Source organism: Colossoma macropomum, unplaced genomic scaffold, assembly GCF_904425465.1.
Source record: "Colossoma macropomum unplaced genomic scaffold, Colossoma_macropomum, whole genome shotgun sequence".
In the NCBI taxonomy this organism is placed as follows: Eukaryota; Metazoa; Chordata; class Actinopteri; order Characiformes; family Serrasalmidae; genus Colossoma; species Colossoma macropomum.
The window spans coordinates 16,051,241-16,064,951 of record NW_023494790.1 but is presented as its reverse complement, the minus strand read 5'-3'; the positions used below and the strand labels follow the sequence as shown (position 1 = coordinate 16,064,951).

At 40.4% G+C, this 13,711-nt stretch overlaps 1 protein-coding gene across 3 annotated transcripts in view; it reads left to right on the top strand.

Annotated features, from left to right (window-relative positions):
- Positions 1 to 13,711, top strand: part of afap1 (actin filament associated protein 1) — an 86,023-nt gene that overhangs the window by 20,097 nt on the left and 52,215 nt on the right. Inside the window, exon 1 of one of the 3 annotated variants that reach the window (XM_036572324.1) lies at positions 8,989 to 9,426. The exons of 1 other annotated variant lie outside the window; for it this stretch is intronic. In XM_036572324.1, coding sequence (XP_036428217.1) covers positions 9,393 to 9,426 — 34 coding nt within the window. In that variant the 5' untranslated portion in view covers positions 8,989 to 9,392. Of the gene's footprint in view, positions 1 to 8,988; positions 9,427 to 13,711 lie in introns of those variants that run through there. One more of the 3 variants, XM_036572326.1, reaches the window with a different exon arrangement.

The following is a 13,711-nucleotide window of genomic DNA, read 5'->3' as shown; positions in this document are numbered from 1 at the left end:
CAATAGTTGCCAACCAAAGTGTGATAATACATGAGCCCTGACACAGCATATGATATGATACATCCAGTTAATCTCTGTCAAGAAAACTGCAGAGAAACTCCTCTCCTAGAGCTGCCATCCTCTCTTCATCACTACTAGATAGGAGTCCAACAGCAGTGTGGAATTCTGGATCATTTTTATTTATTTCAGCAGAATTAAATCATTAAGATGAAAACAAAGTCATTTAGAGTGGTTTGATGAAATGTGGTGAAATGTGCCATTCTAAAAGTTTACCAAGTCACAGTGTTGGTGATAGGAAACAGATGTTTGAAGTATTTAGCATCTCTAAAAGCTACCTCACAGAGTGCTATTACATTAAACGGTTACAAATATGTGGCCTGATGGCTCAAAGTTTGTTTTATGGTAGTTTTCAATTACGATTTTGGGCTAAAAATGATTATTTCAAATTCATTCATGGGGGAGAAGTACAAACCCCATTGCAAAAAAGTTGGGACAGTAAGTGAGATGCTAAAAAAAAACAGAAAGCAGTGATTTAGAAACGATGACCTGTATTTGAATGAAAACAGTACAAAGACATTGTTTTACCTTGTCAGCATTGTTCTTTGTGTAAATATACGTCAGTTCTGAACTTGATGCCTGTGACACGTTCCAAAAATGTTGGGACAGGGTACATTTAAGACTAGGAACATTATAAAACAGTTGATACAGTCATGCTTAGATGTAAAAAGGAGCATCCAGGAAAGGCCTAGTCTTTTATAAGTGAGGATGGGTCGAGGCTCACCACTTCGCCAGCATGTATCAGCAAAAAATACATCAGTTTAAAAATAACATTCCCCAGAGATTGGAAGGATTTTAGGTATTTCACCCTCTGCAGTGCATAATAATCATCAAAAGATTGAGGGAATCCTTTGTACAAAAAGCAAGGCCAAAAACCATAACTGAATGCCTGTGACCTTCGACCCCTCAGTAGGCACTGCATTAAAACTGGCATGCTTCTGTGAAGGATATCACCACACGGATTCAGGAATACTTTGAAAGGCTGTTGTCAATAAACATCATTCGTCGCTAAAGCTAAGACTGTCCGATGCACAGTAGAACCATATGACAGCAATATAGGCCACATGTCAGCAAAGTCCAGAAACGCTGCAGATGACATCAAGCCACACTCTACACGTGTTACAGCAACATGGCTGCGTAATTAGAGAGTGTCGGTGTTAGACTGGCCTGCCTGCAGTCCAGAACTGTCCCCCTTTGATATATGGTGCATTATTAAGCTCAAAATATGACGACAAAGGCCCTGTACTCGAGTCTGTCTTCAGTTTGTCTTCAGTCCCCAAACGATTATTAAGTGCTGTTATAGGAAATGTGATGTAACACAGTGGTAAAAACACACTTGTCTCAACTTTTTCGAACATGTTTCAGTCATCAAATTTGGAAGGAGCATGTATTTACAAAACCAGTGATGTTCATAAGATAGAACATTACATATTTTTTGGTTGTATTTGTATTTAGGTTGTATTTGTGTTTAGGTTTTTTGTAGTGTTTTTCCATTTTTATGTTATGTTTCTTTGTTGTAATACAGGTAAAACAGAATTTACTAATCACCGCTTTCCGTTTTTCTTTGTATTTTACAAACTGCCCCACAAACTTTGCACTGTTAACAAGGAAAATCAGCTCAACTTGAAATTATAAGGTAACTGATTACACTTTCTTGAGATATCTCAAATTAAGGACACTAGAGTTCATCCAACTCAAACTTCTTAGTTTAGTCAAGATGTTCGCTTAATTTTTTAGTTCTGCATCTGAGTTTGTTTTTTTAACTCAATTTCCCGTTTAGCTGGGACTTTTTCCATCACACGTTCTCCTTTTGGGTATCCACTTAAGGATGGCTACGGCATTGCTGGGGTTCTCCAGTTGGGGTGATGTCTTAGTCCCTTGCACCACTTGGGAGCCCCTTAAGTTGCTCAGATTTCATGTCCCTAAATGTTGAATACACTGTTAAAAAGTATATATTTGTTGTTTTAACTTTAGAAGTAGCATGGTCACTTGTGGTGCAACTGTCTAATGATTGACCCCTACATCAGAAGGTTGTGAGTTTGAAGCCCTGCAACGCCACAACTGTCCACATCTGGAAGCCCAAGACCAGAAAATGGTGTGATTGTCTGAATGAAAGAGTTCCAGCAAGCGGAGAAATTGAGTTAAAAAAATTGTGACAGACTAGTAATAAGTACAGGCAATGGCTTAGGACCACTGTATAGCAGTGAACAGAAGAGCTAATTAGCATTGTCATGTTAACATAGGCCATCAAAATTAAAATTTGGGTAATAATTAATTGCAAAAACTCTTTTTCTTGTAATTGCAGACAAACGTACAGTGTAGCTGAAAAGGGCCTCTTTAGAATTCTTGACTTCAAACACTTTGTTTGCAGCAATATTTATAAGAAGCAAGTGAATTATTTCTAATGACAGTTTTCTAATAAGTTCAGCGGTCTACCTCAATCACATGTTTTTAATCAATGAAGCCAACTCCTTCTATAAATTTGACAAGGCACACGCTTAGATATTAGGAACATGTTGTCCTTTCTGCGTGCCAACAGTAAATCTTCAAGTACACACAACACAGAGGACACAAGAGTTATTGAATCTCATTCTCATAAAACTGAAAAGAAAGAAGATTAGTTTGTCTCAAGTTCACAAGCTCGAGCCAGGCCCAAGCAGACTTTGACCATAAAATCCTGGGTGAACCGTGAGAGTGTGAGGCAGCGGCCACAGGCTTTAATGCTTCATTTGAGCGGAGTTTGTGTAAAACTGACCCTCCCTCGGCCCTCTCTGCTCCAACACGAGCCCACCCTCCTGCAATCCCATGCAGGTGGTGTGAGGGCTGGATGAGGTCACAGAGTTGTTCACTGTTTTCAAAGACCTCGTCTGAAATACCACAGAAAGAGCAGAGAGATAGTGACAGTCAATACAGACCTCTCTCTCTCTTTCTCTCTATCTCTCTCTCTCTCTCTCTTTCTCTCTCTCTCTCTCTCTCTCTCTCTCTCTCTCTCTTCTCTCTCTCTCTCTCTCTCTCACTCTCTCTCCCTCTCTCTATCTGGGTCTAGATGTCTCCTTTCTTCTGTTTCTGTGTCTCATGCAGTGGTGAGTCAGTAATGTGGCATGGTTGAAGAAGGGGAATTCCACCATTTTTTCAAAATTTCTGTGTAATTCAATGTAAACAAAGTCTTTCAAAGTGCTTTGATGTGATACGGAACATTGTAGAGAATCTTACTGACTCTTCACAATGGTGGTGAAAGGAAACGGGTTGCAAATTACCAAACTGCCATTTTATTTACTATCCAAAATGACCAGTGAACCCATTGTGTCTTCTGAGTTTTTATATGTGATGGTGATAATGGTAAAATAGGGGTTAAATGTCAAGAAACAACTGCAGGGACTGTTTTATCATATAACACTCTGCATGTTCCCCTCCACCATGAATGAATGTTTTTAAACATGTTTTAAAAACAATCAAGCTTTCTGTAAGGTGGCTATTGGAGGCATTAAACTCTGGATATCTGGTTACTATCACCTGTGGGCAATTCTGACTCTGTAGAGTTTCTCTAGAATGAAGCACTTTGCATCAAACTACTCTAAATGACTTTGTTTACATCTTTAATTATGCAGAAATTTTGAAAAATCTGGTTCATTTAAACAGCCTAGAAACCCACAGTGAAAAAAGAAAAACATTAGAGGTCTCATTTGCATGTTGCAGCTGTCTGACATGGTTGCTTTTCTTTCTTTGTTCCTATTTCAGATGTGTTTCTCCCTCTTTGCTCTCCTTTGGTCTAAGTCCATGTGTACTGTCTGAGGTCTGCATGACTGTCCTGAGCACATATTTGACGTTTCTTTTCTTGACTCAGCTGGAGAGTGTCATGTTTAGAAGCAGTTTCTCTGTGCTACACACCCCTTTCTTTGTCTTTGGTTGGTGGTATGTGGTCTTCTCTCATGACTCCACGTTATTGTGAGGGTAACAGTGACCCTGTGGATTTGGTTTAATTCAGCAATGTGACCTGATTCTCTAGCCGTTCTTTCTGTCAGCTCATGGGAAACAAGGCTAGTGTTGTGCACAACCTGAATCATGTGTCTTAATTAAATCTACCAAGTTAAGGGAGTGAAAAAGGTTTTGTGCTGTGCTTGTTTTCTTTAGGAATCCAGTAACGTCTGACAATGCAGATATGGAGCTCTCTCCACCTCACACTCTATTCCTCTGGGCTTTTTGAAGGGATGAATTCCCCTTTTATTTTAGAACAACTCACAGTCTCGAAACAGATGACTAACAGTGTTAGTCAAATATAATTAAGGCAGTCCAGTTGATGAGAATAGTGAGAGTTCCTTTTTTAATGAATCAGTGTTGATAATCTCATTTGAGGTGATGTGAATCAAGTCATTTTTAGAAACATACTTTCTTCTCTGCAGAGTTAACAGAACTGTTAAGTTCAGACTGAAGTGCTCAGTGAGATTGGAAAAAATAAACTGCATCTTTTAGATGTCTGGATCTTTTGGAAAGCTACAACGGCACATTTGACAGCCAGGAAAAGAGCAACATTTAATAATTTTTTCCTCACATCTTCTGCTCTAATAACTCTGACTGACTGCAGTGTGGGTGGTCATATGTAAATGTGTTCGTTGCTGTAACATCACAACCATGATGAATTTCAAATTGAGCTTCTGGCAGCTTAGTTTGAATATATGTGGTCTGCATGGCCAAACCTTACAATGTTTACGCACATAGTTTTAGGCACCTAAGCACATTGTTTAACCCTTTTGTTTTCATATGAAGGCTAAAGCAGCGAGCTAATAGCAGGTTTTACAGTGGTCTGGCTGTGTTTAAAGCTGTATTTCTGGGGTTTTTTCTCACTCTGGCTAGTGATGGCAGGTTCCTCTGAGTGTTCTGGTGTGTGAATCATGTCGTTATTTTTAAGCCTTTATTTATAATATGAAGGCTAAAAGCAGAGATGTAATAAAACAGTAGCGAGTGGGTTTTGGGATATTTTGGAGCTGGATTGCTGGCTGATGGATGGTCACAGGTGGATGAAATCACTCTGGATGGTGAGGAGTCTGCTGAGTGATCTGATGTGTGAATCATGTCGCTGTTTTAACCCTTTGTTGGAATATGGAGACCAAAAAACAGCAATAATATCAGGATTTTGGATGATTTTCCAAGCCGAAGTACTCACTGATGATTGTTGACGTGCTAGCTAGCTAGTTAGGGCTGGGTCTGCTGAGTGGTCTGATATGTGTATTATGTCTGTAGTTTAAACCGTTTTGAAGTTATGAAGGCCAGAAGTTACCTACATTTTTGGGCTTCGGGTTAAAACCATTTATCTTGGCACTAAGTGTGTTTTTGTTTGTAAAAATACCAGATATCATTATAATAGATGCAAACAAACAGTAAATAGAAACCATAAGTTCCAGATTTCTCCTTGATGCCCTGAGCGATTGCATGGGTTTATTCATTTCAGTCACCAGCACACTTGATTTAACATAATAATGAAGCATTGATCAGCCAAACCAAGCATTTGATGCAATACTGCAATTAATACTGGGCTTCCTTGAGGAGAGATCTGGAAACGGTTAAATGAATACACTGTCTTACATAAAGATCCCTCCTTATTGTCTTAATATTACTTTATTTGTCCTCATGCTAGTGTTTTCCTGAGCAAATAAACTCTTACTGCCCTAATGAAAAGCTTTTTAATTCTCATTTTCTCAAGTGCCTAAAACATTGGCATCTGACTCTCATTTCAAAAACAATTCGGTTTTCCATGATATGGCCCCTTAATTTACTGTAGAGGATTCTAGGTGACTCTTCTTGGACTTGCTGAGTGGCAGAGAGTGCAGATAGAGACGAATCCTCTGCTGGGAAGCTAAGGAACTCAAGCCTTAGCTTGGAAATCACTGGCCCTCCTCATGCACTGACACTTCGCTGGCTTGCAGCAGTCCCTGGGTGGAGCTGATGTCTCTATTTCCAAACTGATTTTCTCTCCAGAATGATGTCAGTGCACACAGATTTTTTGCACCGCAGAGAGGCCGTGTACTGCCGATACCCAAGTTCAATCGGCCACATACACACATACACATGCGTTCACTCTGTTCTTCAAGTACGACATGCATAAGTACTGCGTCCAAGTTGTTTGTACACGCTTCTTTACAATAGCTCCGCTTCTTGTCAGCACATCTGTAGAGTTCAGCAGTCCTGCGGTTCTTTCATCACATTTTCACAGCATGCCACAGCTCTAGAGTTTCACAGTCAGAGGAAAGTGTGACCCAATCTGATTAACAGCCTTTAATAGACGCTAGAGGTCTGCACGGGCATGAAATTGGATAATGCTTTTTTTTTTTACAGTCCCCTAAGTTGTAGGTATTATAACCAGGTAAGTGTGAGGTCCAAACTCCAAAGTACTAGATGATTATTTTTGGTAACATGGTGGTTTTGAGGTTCAACAGGTTCTAGCTGTTATGCTACTAAAACGCATAGTAAAATACCTCATAAATATTTGGAGTAACAAGGTGGTAAATACACTACATTTCACTGTAATTACACATGCATAAGCAGGAGAGTAAATCAGAAATGTTCTAATGTACTGGCTAAATTAAATAATGTGAAATTATGGCACAAAATGGACCCAGTAGAACCACAGCACAGGTTTCTTTTACAGCCAAGGTACTAGGTACTTACAGGTAATATACAACTACATGTAAAACTCTCTGTACTTTCTTAGAGTACAATTTTTTTTTTAATATCATATAACTTCCTACTTTTCACCAAACATAATTACACAGCACTGTGGAACTAATATAACATACTTACCCTGTTAATACTAGAACCTGTTGGGCAATTCAGTGTAATGTAGATACAATGGTACTTACCATGATGTTGCCCAAAGTGATTATCTAGTACTTTGGAGTTTGTGCCTCACAGTTACCTGGGTAATATTTACAACTCAAATTGAAGCCTAAACCCAACCAGTACCTGCTTCTTTAACACCTGACCCAAGCCAATTTGGCCCGATTAGTAACCCAAACCTGACCCAAACCCATTGACACACAATAAAAGAGATGAATTACCACAGAAACAGTTTTTCAGAGCTTTGCATTGTTACTAAACATCATGCTGAGATAAACTGGTGTTTTACACATTTGTATTACTGGCAGTATTTGTTATCAGTAGATTTTCTGTTTGGAGGAATTGCTGATTGTACCTGGCAAATAACAGCATCCACCCCTCTCTGATCAACTGTTTGCCCCGATGGGCTAAAGTTCCTCTGCTGCTTGCAGAAGTGACTAGTAAGAAATGGGAAAGATCTGCTGACTTTTCTACCAAACCCAACACATCCCTCTCACAATCTATTGTGTGACTGCAACTGGCGAGGAATCTGGAGAGGAACCAAGACCCAGAAGGGGAACCCCTCCTCCTCTTATCAACCCCGGATAGCAATACAATAACACAATTTGAGGGCGATTTAAATAAAGCAAGCTTCTGACCACAGAACTGCTCTTGGCTGGATATTTTTGGGTGGTGAACCACTCTCAACCTAGCAGTGACACTGATGTGTCTAAAAACTCCAGTAACGCTGCTGGGTCTGACACACTCGCACAAGCAAAACAAACATTGCCATGTCCGAGCCACCGTTGAAAATGATCCACCACCCGTAATATCTGGTCACCAGCAGTCCTGAGGTCAGAAACTGACCGATGCTGAATACAGTTAAAGGAAGCTGACAAAATGGTACAACAGATGGGCCTCTGTCTATATTTGTACACATAGTGGAGTGATAAATGGAGGCACAAGGCAGATGTTTCTAATAAAGCAGATGCTGAATGTATGTTACTTCAGATTAAATAAGCTTCTCGGAATCTTAAGAGAAGAATTATTAGAGCTCCATCATTGATTATGATCAGCATGACATTAGGGCACTCTGGGTAACCTTATCACAGTTAGATATGAACTGCATATCCTAGTTGCAATGAGCCGTGAGATCTTGGTTTACACTCAGGTATTTATTTTTGAACCATATCTGCCTTGGCTGAGGCTTTGTTCTCTTTGTTCTCTCACTCTGAATTTGAGTCAAGTTTCTTAGAATAGGACTGTGCGGTTTACTGCTGTTAATAAGCACCAGCACACTTTACTCTGCAGCAGGCTGTCAGCTGTGTAGTTTGAGGTTATTTTTTAATGAATTAACAGTTGTTAAGCAGTATTGTAAACTACTAGCTGTACTGTTCATGTTCACGAACACACACACGCACACATGCAGGTACACGTTTGTTTTCATATAGCGTCAGGATGTGGATCATATATATGTCCATACACCTCCTAACAACCGCGCAAGACCTGGTAGACCACCAAAACTCTCATCATCAGATAAACAGTACTTAAAGGCTTTATCTTTGAGAGACGTGAGAAAATCAAGCTCCACTCTTTCTTCAGATCCACAGTTGTTTCTGTCCATCCTTAAACTGTGACAAGACAACTCAGCACTATGAGTGTGAAAGAATGTGTAGCTGTCCAGAAGCTGTGACTGAGGAAAGAAATTAGGAAAAAAGGACCAAGAAAATTAGCTGATTAAACAAAGAAGCTGCTGGTGTTCTCAGAACAATGGACTGACCACCCCAGAGTCCAGACCTCAACATCGCTAAATGTGTTTGGGATTACTTGGATAGAGGGAAGCAGAAAATTAAACCAATTTCTAAGACTGAACTTTGGAGATGTGGAAAAGTATCCCTGCAGTTTTCTTTGAAAGTTTAAAGCTTAAACAAACACTTAACAAATTAAAGACCATTTTACTGGTCCTAACATTGTATATCACCCCTGCTTTCCTTTTGTTTTCCCGCTCAGTCAGGCCATTTTTGTCTTGATAATATACAAAAACAAGCACACTCACACAGCATCTGGAACATGAGCAGAGAGGCTGCAGGGCGGAGAAAAGAAGGGGGAGGGTGAGGTCTCACTTTTCATACAGCAGTGCCTACATAATGAGCCGAGGGGAAGAAAGTGAGAGACTTTGCTGAACTCTCATTGCAGTCTGCGCTCTAAAGAAGGTCAGATCAGTTGGCAGAGCATCAGAATCGAGAAAGCCTGCAGACGCCAGCAAACAAACATCTACTGTGTTTGAGCAACAGGCTCGAAGTGGAAGGAAGAAAAGAAAGAGGGGGGAAGTAGGAGGAGGGGGAGACAGATCCAGGGAAAAGGCTTTTTAGAGGAAACGGACACAGAGGTTTGCCGGTCCACAGAGTGCAGCGAGCGTGTAGAGAGACACATACAGACGTGGCTGTGCTGCCTGCTGCTGGAGGGATTTTAATGAAGCTCAGCAGCTGTGGGCCACACCACTGTTAGATGCGTTTGCCTTCAACATGCGGAGTGACCCTATTTTGTTCGCCTCAAGGGGTAAGTGTCCATCAGCATCAAAACCTTCATAATGAGTAACTTGGTAGTGAATTAAAGTGAAGTAAAGTGTATAATCAAGTACAAGTTTGCATGGGTTGGCCTATAATGTATCAGTCGTCCGTTGACTTGAAGCGTAAGCTGCATATGGTTCTGATTTGGCTAAGTGGGCTCAGGAGTGTGCACTGCTCCAGAATAATCTACACTTACTTGTAGGTGCTGTTTCTGCTGTATAGACCTAGCACTTGATGTTTTATTATCCAAATGCACTGCAAAATGCTAGGTTCTTTTGAAGGAATCATGCTACAAACTTTCCCAAATTCCCTCTCTGCTATTACTGAGGAAGTGGAGAGCCGGTGAGTGTCCACTTCATGAGTCAGACTTTCTCTTGCGTTTCTCGTCCAGTGCTCACAATGGCTCAGTTCATTGTAACTCCTCTGATGGGAAGGACAGGAAATTGTGAAATAAAGAGATACACATTCAAAGCAGGGGATCAGTTATCCTCTACTGGAAGTCCTCACTTGATTGCTTTTCCGTTTTGCCTGTAACGGTTGATATGAGACCGCTTTGCTTTGAGTAAATAACAGAGTTTCGTTTGGAGCTTGTTGCATAGACAGACCAGAAGAGTGTATACAAGACATCAGTGGCTATTATCATTAGCTTAGAATGGACATTGTTATTGAGTAACACTACAAAGGCGCATAGATTAGTCTATGTAGTTAAACAAACATTGTTTTTCTTTTTTACATTTTTCATTAGAGTACTGGTAAAAAAAATCTACAAACCTCTGTCCTGCTTCCCCCATTATAATTGTACACACTTGATGAAAGTAACCGTTACCTACAGACAGGATGCTGCTGATTGGTGGGCTGCTGGACAGCTGCATGGTGTCACATAACCGGCTCGTGCGTGGTCAGATATGACAGACCCCCATTGTGCACGGGGCTGTACCACAGAGCAGGGCAGAAATGTGGTCTGCTGCAGAGGGCAAGTGTGATTATAAGGTCAAAAAAATCTTATTTGCAGTGTGCTGTAACTGCAGCAACTTAGCCCTTTCAATGGCCAGGACCATTGTAAGGCTTACTATTCAGCAACGTGAACTACAGTGCAAACTGTCTGAGTTATTCTTAAGTAACAGAAGTAGGTAATAAATCTGAGGATGTAGTAAGACTGGGATTTTAGGAGGGTTTAAGGAAAAGGGTGTCATGCTGGGGCTGATGGGGTTGTTGGTTTTAATCTTTGGTTTGAGTTTGGTTGGTATAGCGTAGTGGGCAACACCTCTGACTTTGCCGTAGACTGGGGTTCAGTCCCCCACCTGGCCAAGCACCCTACACTATACCAAGTGGTCCTTGGACAAGACTCCTAACGCTACCTTATCCTACCTGTGTAAAAATGATCAAAGCGTAAGTTGCTCTAGATAAGAGCATCTGCCAAATGCCATAAATGTAAATTAATCTTTCTTAGCATTTGTGTAATTCATTAACTATCATAAATGCTTTTGTTTTACAGCAGAAATAGAGCATCACTAGGAAATCAAATCAGTTTCATTGTCGTCACTGTGATGTGATGTTTCGTGTAGAAATGGTCAAGCACCTGTGTTTATTATCTTGTTTTGGTTTAAAAATAGCCCAGGCTGGAGATGTTTCTTCTCTGTTGCTGTAGTAAGAAGTCTGTCTGTAAGTGTCTGGATGGATGTTGCTGTGTGTGGATTTATCCCTGCGCTGCTTTGACCTCGTGTTAGGCACTAATGGTGGTTAATGTGTTTATTGGCATTCATTACAGTCTCTCTCTATGTTGTCAGCCTGGTCGGACGTGGTGTCACTTGGCACTCCATTAGTGTGTGTGGTGTGGGTGCTGCTCTGTTAACCCATTTGGCTTTGTTTTAGGGGCTCCCCTTTCTGACAGACTTCCCCAGTGATGGCTTTTTAAAAGCTTTCACATGCCAAAAAAATCCCAGAAGAAACCCCCCACCCTTAACCCCCTCTTCTTCTGCTGATGTCTGGCCCCAAAAAAGAAGAGAGAAGAAAAGAAAAAGAAAACAAGCTCTCTCTTCCATCTCTCTCATTCACTCTGTCGGGTTTTGGCTTCAGCGCACAGTCTTTCTTTCTTTCTTTCTTTCTTTCTTTCTTTCTTTCTTTCTTTCTCTCTCTCTCTCTCTCTCGAGATCTCTTGATCTTTCAATCTCTCGATCTCTCTCCATTTCTTTCTTCTCTTCCTACCTCTCTCTCACCCCTCCCTGTTTCTGCTCCTTCTTTCTTTTTCTCCCTCTTTCCATTTCACTTTCAATTTCTCTCTTCTCTTCTATCTGCTTTCTGTTTCTTTTTCTTGTATGCCCTCTCACCACCTATTTCTCTCATTCTCCCTTCCTCTGTTCCTCCTCTCCCTCTATTTGTCTCTCTCCTCCTGCTCTCTCCATTCTTTACTACTCTTCCTATCTCTTGTCCTCTTTCTCTCTCTGTTGTGTTTATGTCTCTCTGTCTCTGTTGTTTCTCTTCCGCTGTTCTCTCTCTCTGTATATCTCTCTTGTTTCTCTCTGTTGTATCTCTCTATTTCTTGGTTGTTCTCTTTCTCTCTCTGTTGTTTTTCTGTCTCTCTCTCTGTTTTTCTGTCTGTTCTCTCTCTCTCTCGTGTTTCTCTCTGTCGTTTTTCTCTGTAGTGTCTTTCTCTCTGGTGTTTCTCTCTCTGTTTTTTCTCTGTCTGTTGCTTTTCTCTGTTCTTTCCCTCTCTCTTGTTTTTCTCTCCCTCTGTCAGTTGCTACTGTAAACACTTGTGGGGAAGCAAGTGTTTCTCATATATTTGCTAATCAACAGAAAGTAGAGAAGAACTGAGGTCAGCTAAACAACTTCAGTACACTACTCTGTTCTGTGCTGTGAACTATAAACCTTACATTTCGTCTGGCTATAAACAAGCCTTGAGATCAATTGAGAGTACCTACATGGAGATACTCAGAGATTACATAATCTTACATAATGCTACATAATTATGTAGCATGTGATCAGTGTATTTTATGATTTTAAGTCTAATATGCTGCGTTTATAGGTTGTTGTTTTTTTGTATTGTTTTGCTGGTGTAAGTGGGGTTAGTGAGGGGCAGACTTCCTGGGGAGTCTTAATGGGCCTAATTATTCTATAAGAGGATCAGATAAAGTCAAGGGCAGCAGGACTGTCTAGAAGGAAGATTTCAGCTATTATCCAGAGATAAGTCTTTTAAGCATTTATTTAGCTTACAGTTAGTAAACAGTACAGATTAGTGATTTACACAATGATTCAGTTATGATTCTTAAGGAAATGATCCACTGCATTATGAAATTTCAAGCTTAACCACAATTTGGTTTGATTTTTTGATTGAGTTTGGTATGACTCTGAATCATTTTTAAAAATACACCCGATACACAAGTGTGACTTGGGGAACTGTTTATATAGAGGAATTCAGGTAATAAAAACAATACATCAACCCTGTTTGGACCTTGACATTTGAAAACATCCCAACAAGTTTACTTAACTGAAAGAATGAATGCATGCTTTATTTAATATTGTTCTAACCAATTATAACCACATTTATAACTAGAGATAGTACGATTCAGGAAGAAATACACAACTAACAATATCGCATCATACAATGTTAGTGTTCTGATATCGGCTCGATACCGATACCCATTGACACCGATATGCTGTCTCTATTTATAACTTTACAACATTGATGCAGTTGAATCACCACCTTTAGATTGATGCATTACAAGCTTTGGTGCATTTTTACGTTGAAAGCGAAGAAAACAACCATTGTTGAATATACACTAAATATTGTGTATACACCAAATGTACTTACACACAAATGGTGAAGGTACTCCAAGCAGACACACTGTATGACTCATAGTCCAGTGTATGCTTTCTGAGACAAAGAAAGAAGGAGTGAGAAAGTGAGAGCGAGAAAAGTAGTGGTGCACAGAGAGGCTGTTTACAAAGGCACCATGAAGTCTCCCAGCCACCCCAGAAGAAATGCATTCTAAAACCACTGCCTCCTCACCCCCAGCCCTCGACTCACTGCGGCTTACAGATTAGTGCTCTGTAATCACACACGCACATATTTACGAATAGAGACCACTGTACAGATGCACAGTTATTCACATAGACCCTCTCATTGATGATCATTGGTCTGTTTGATGTATCTCTCTGTACATCTGGAAAATTACTGTAGTCCATCATTTGCAGAGGAATGGAGCATCTGCTGGGTATTTATAACTCTGCTCTGCTCTTTACGTTTACTGTGTCATTTAGCTGTCAGACTCACT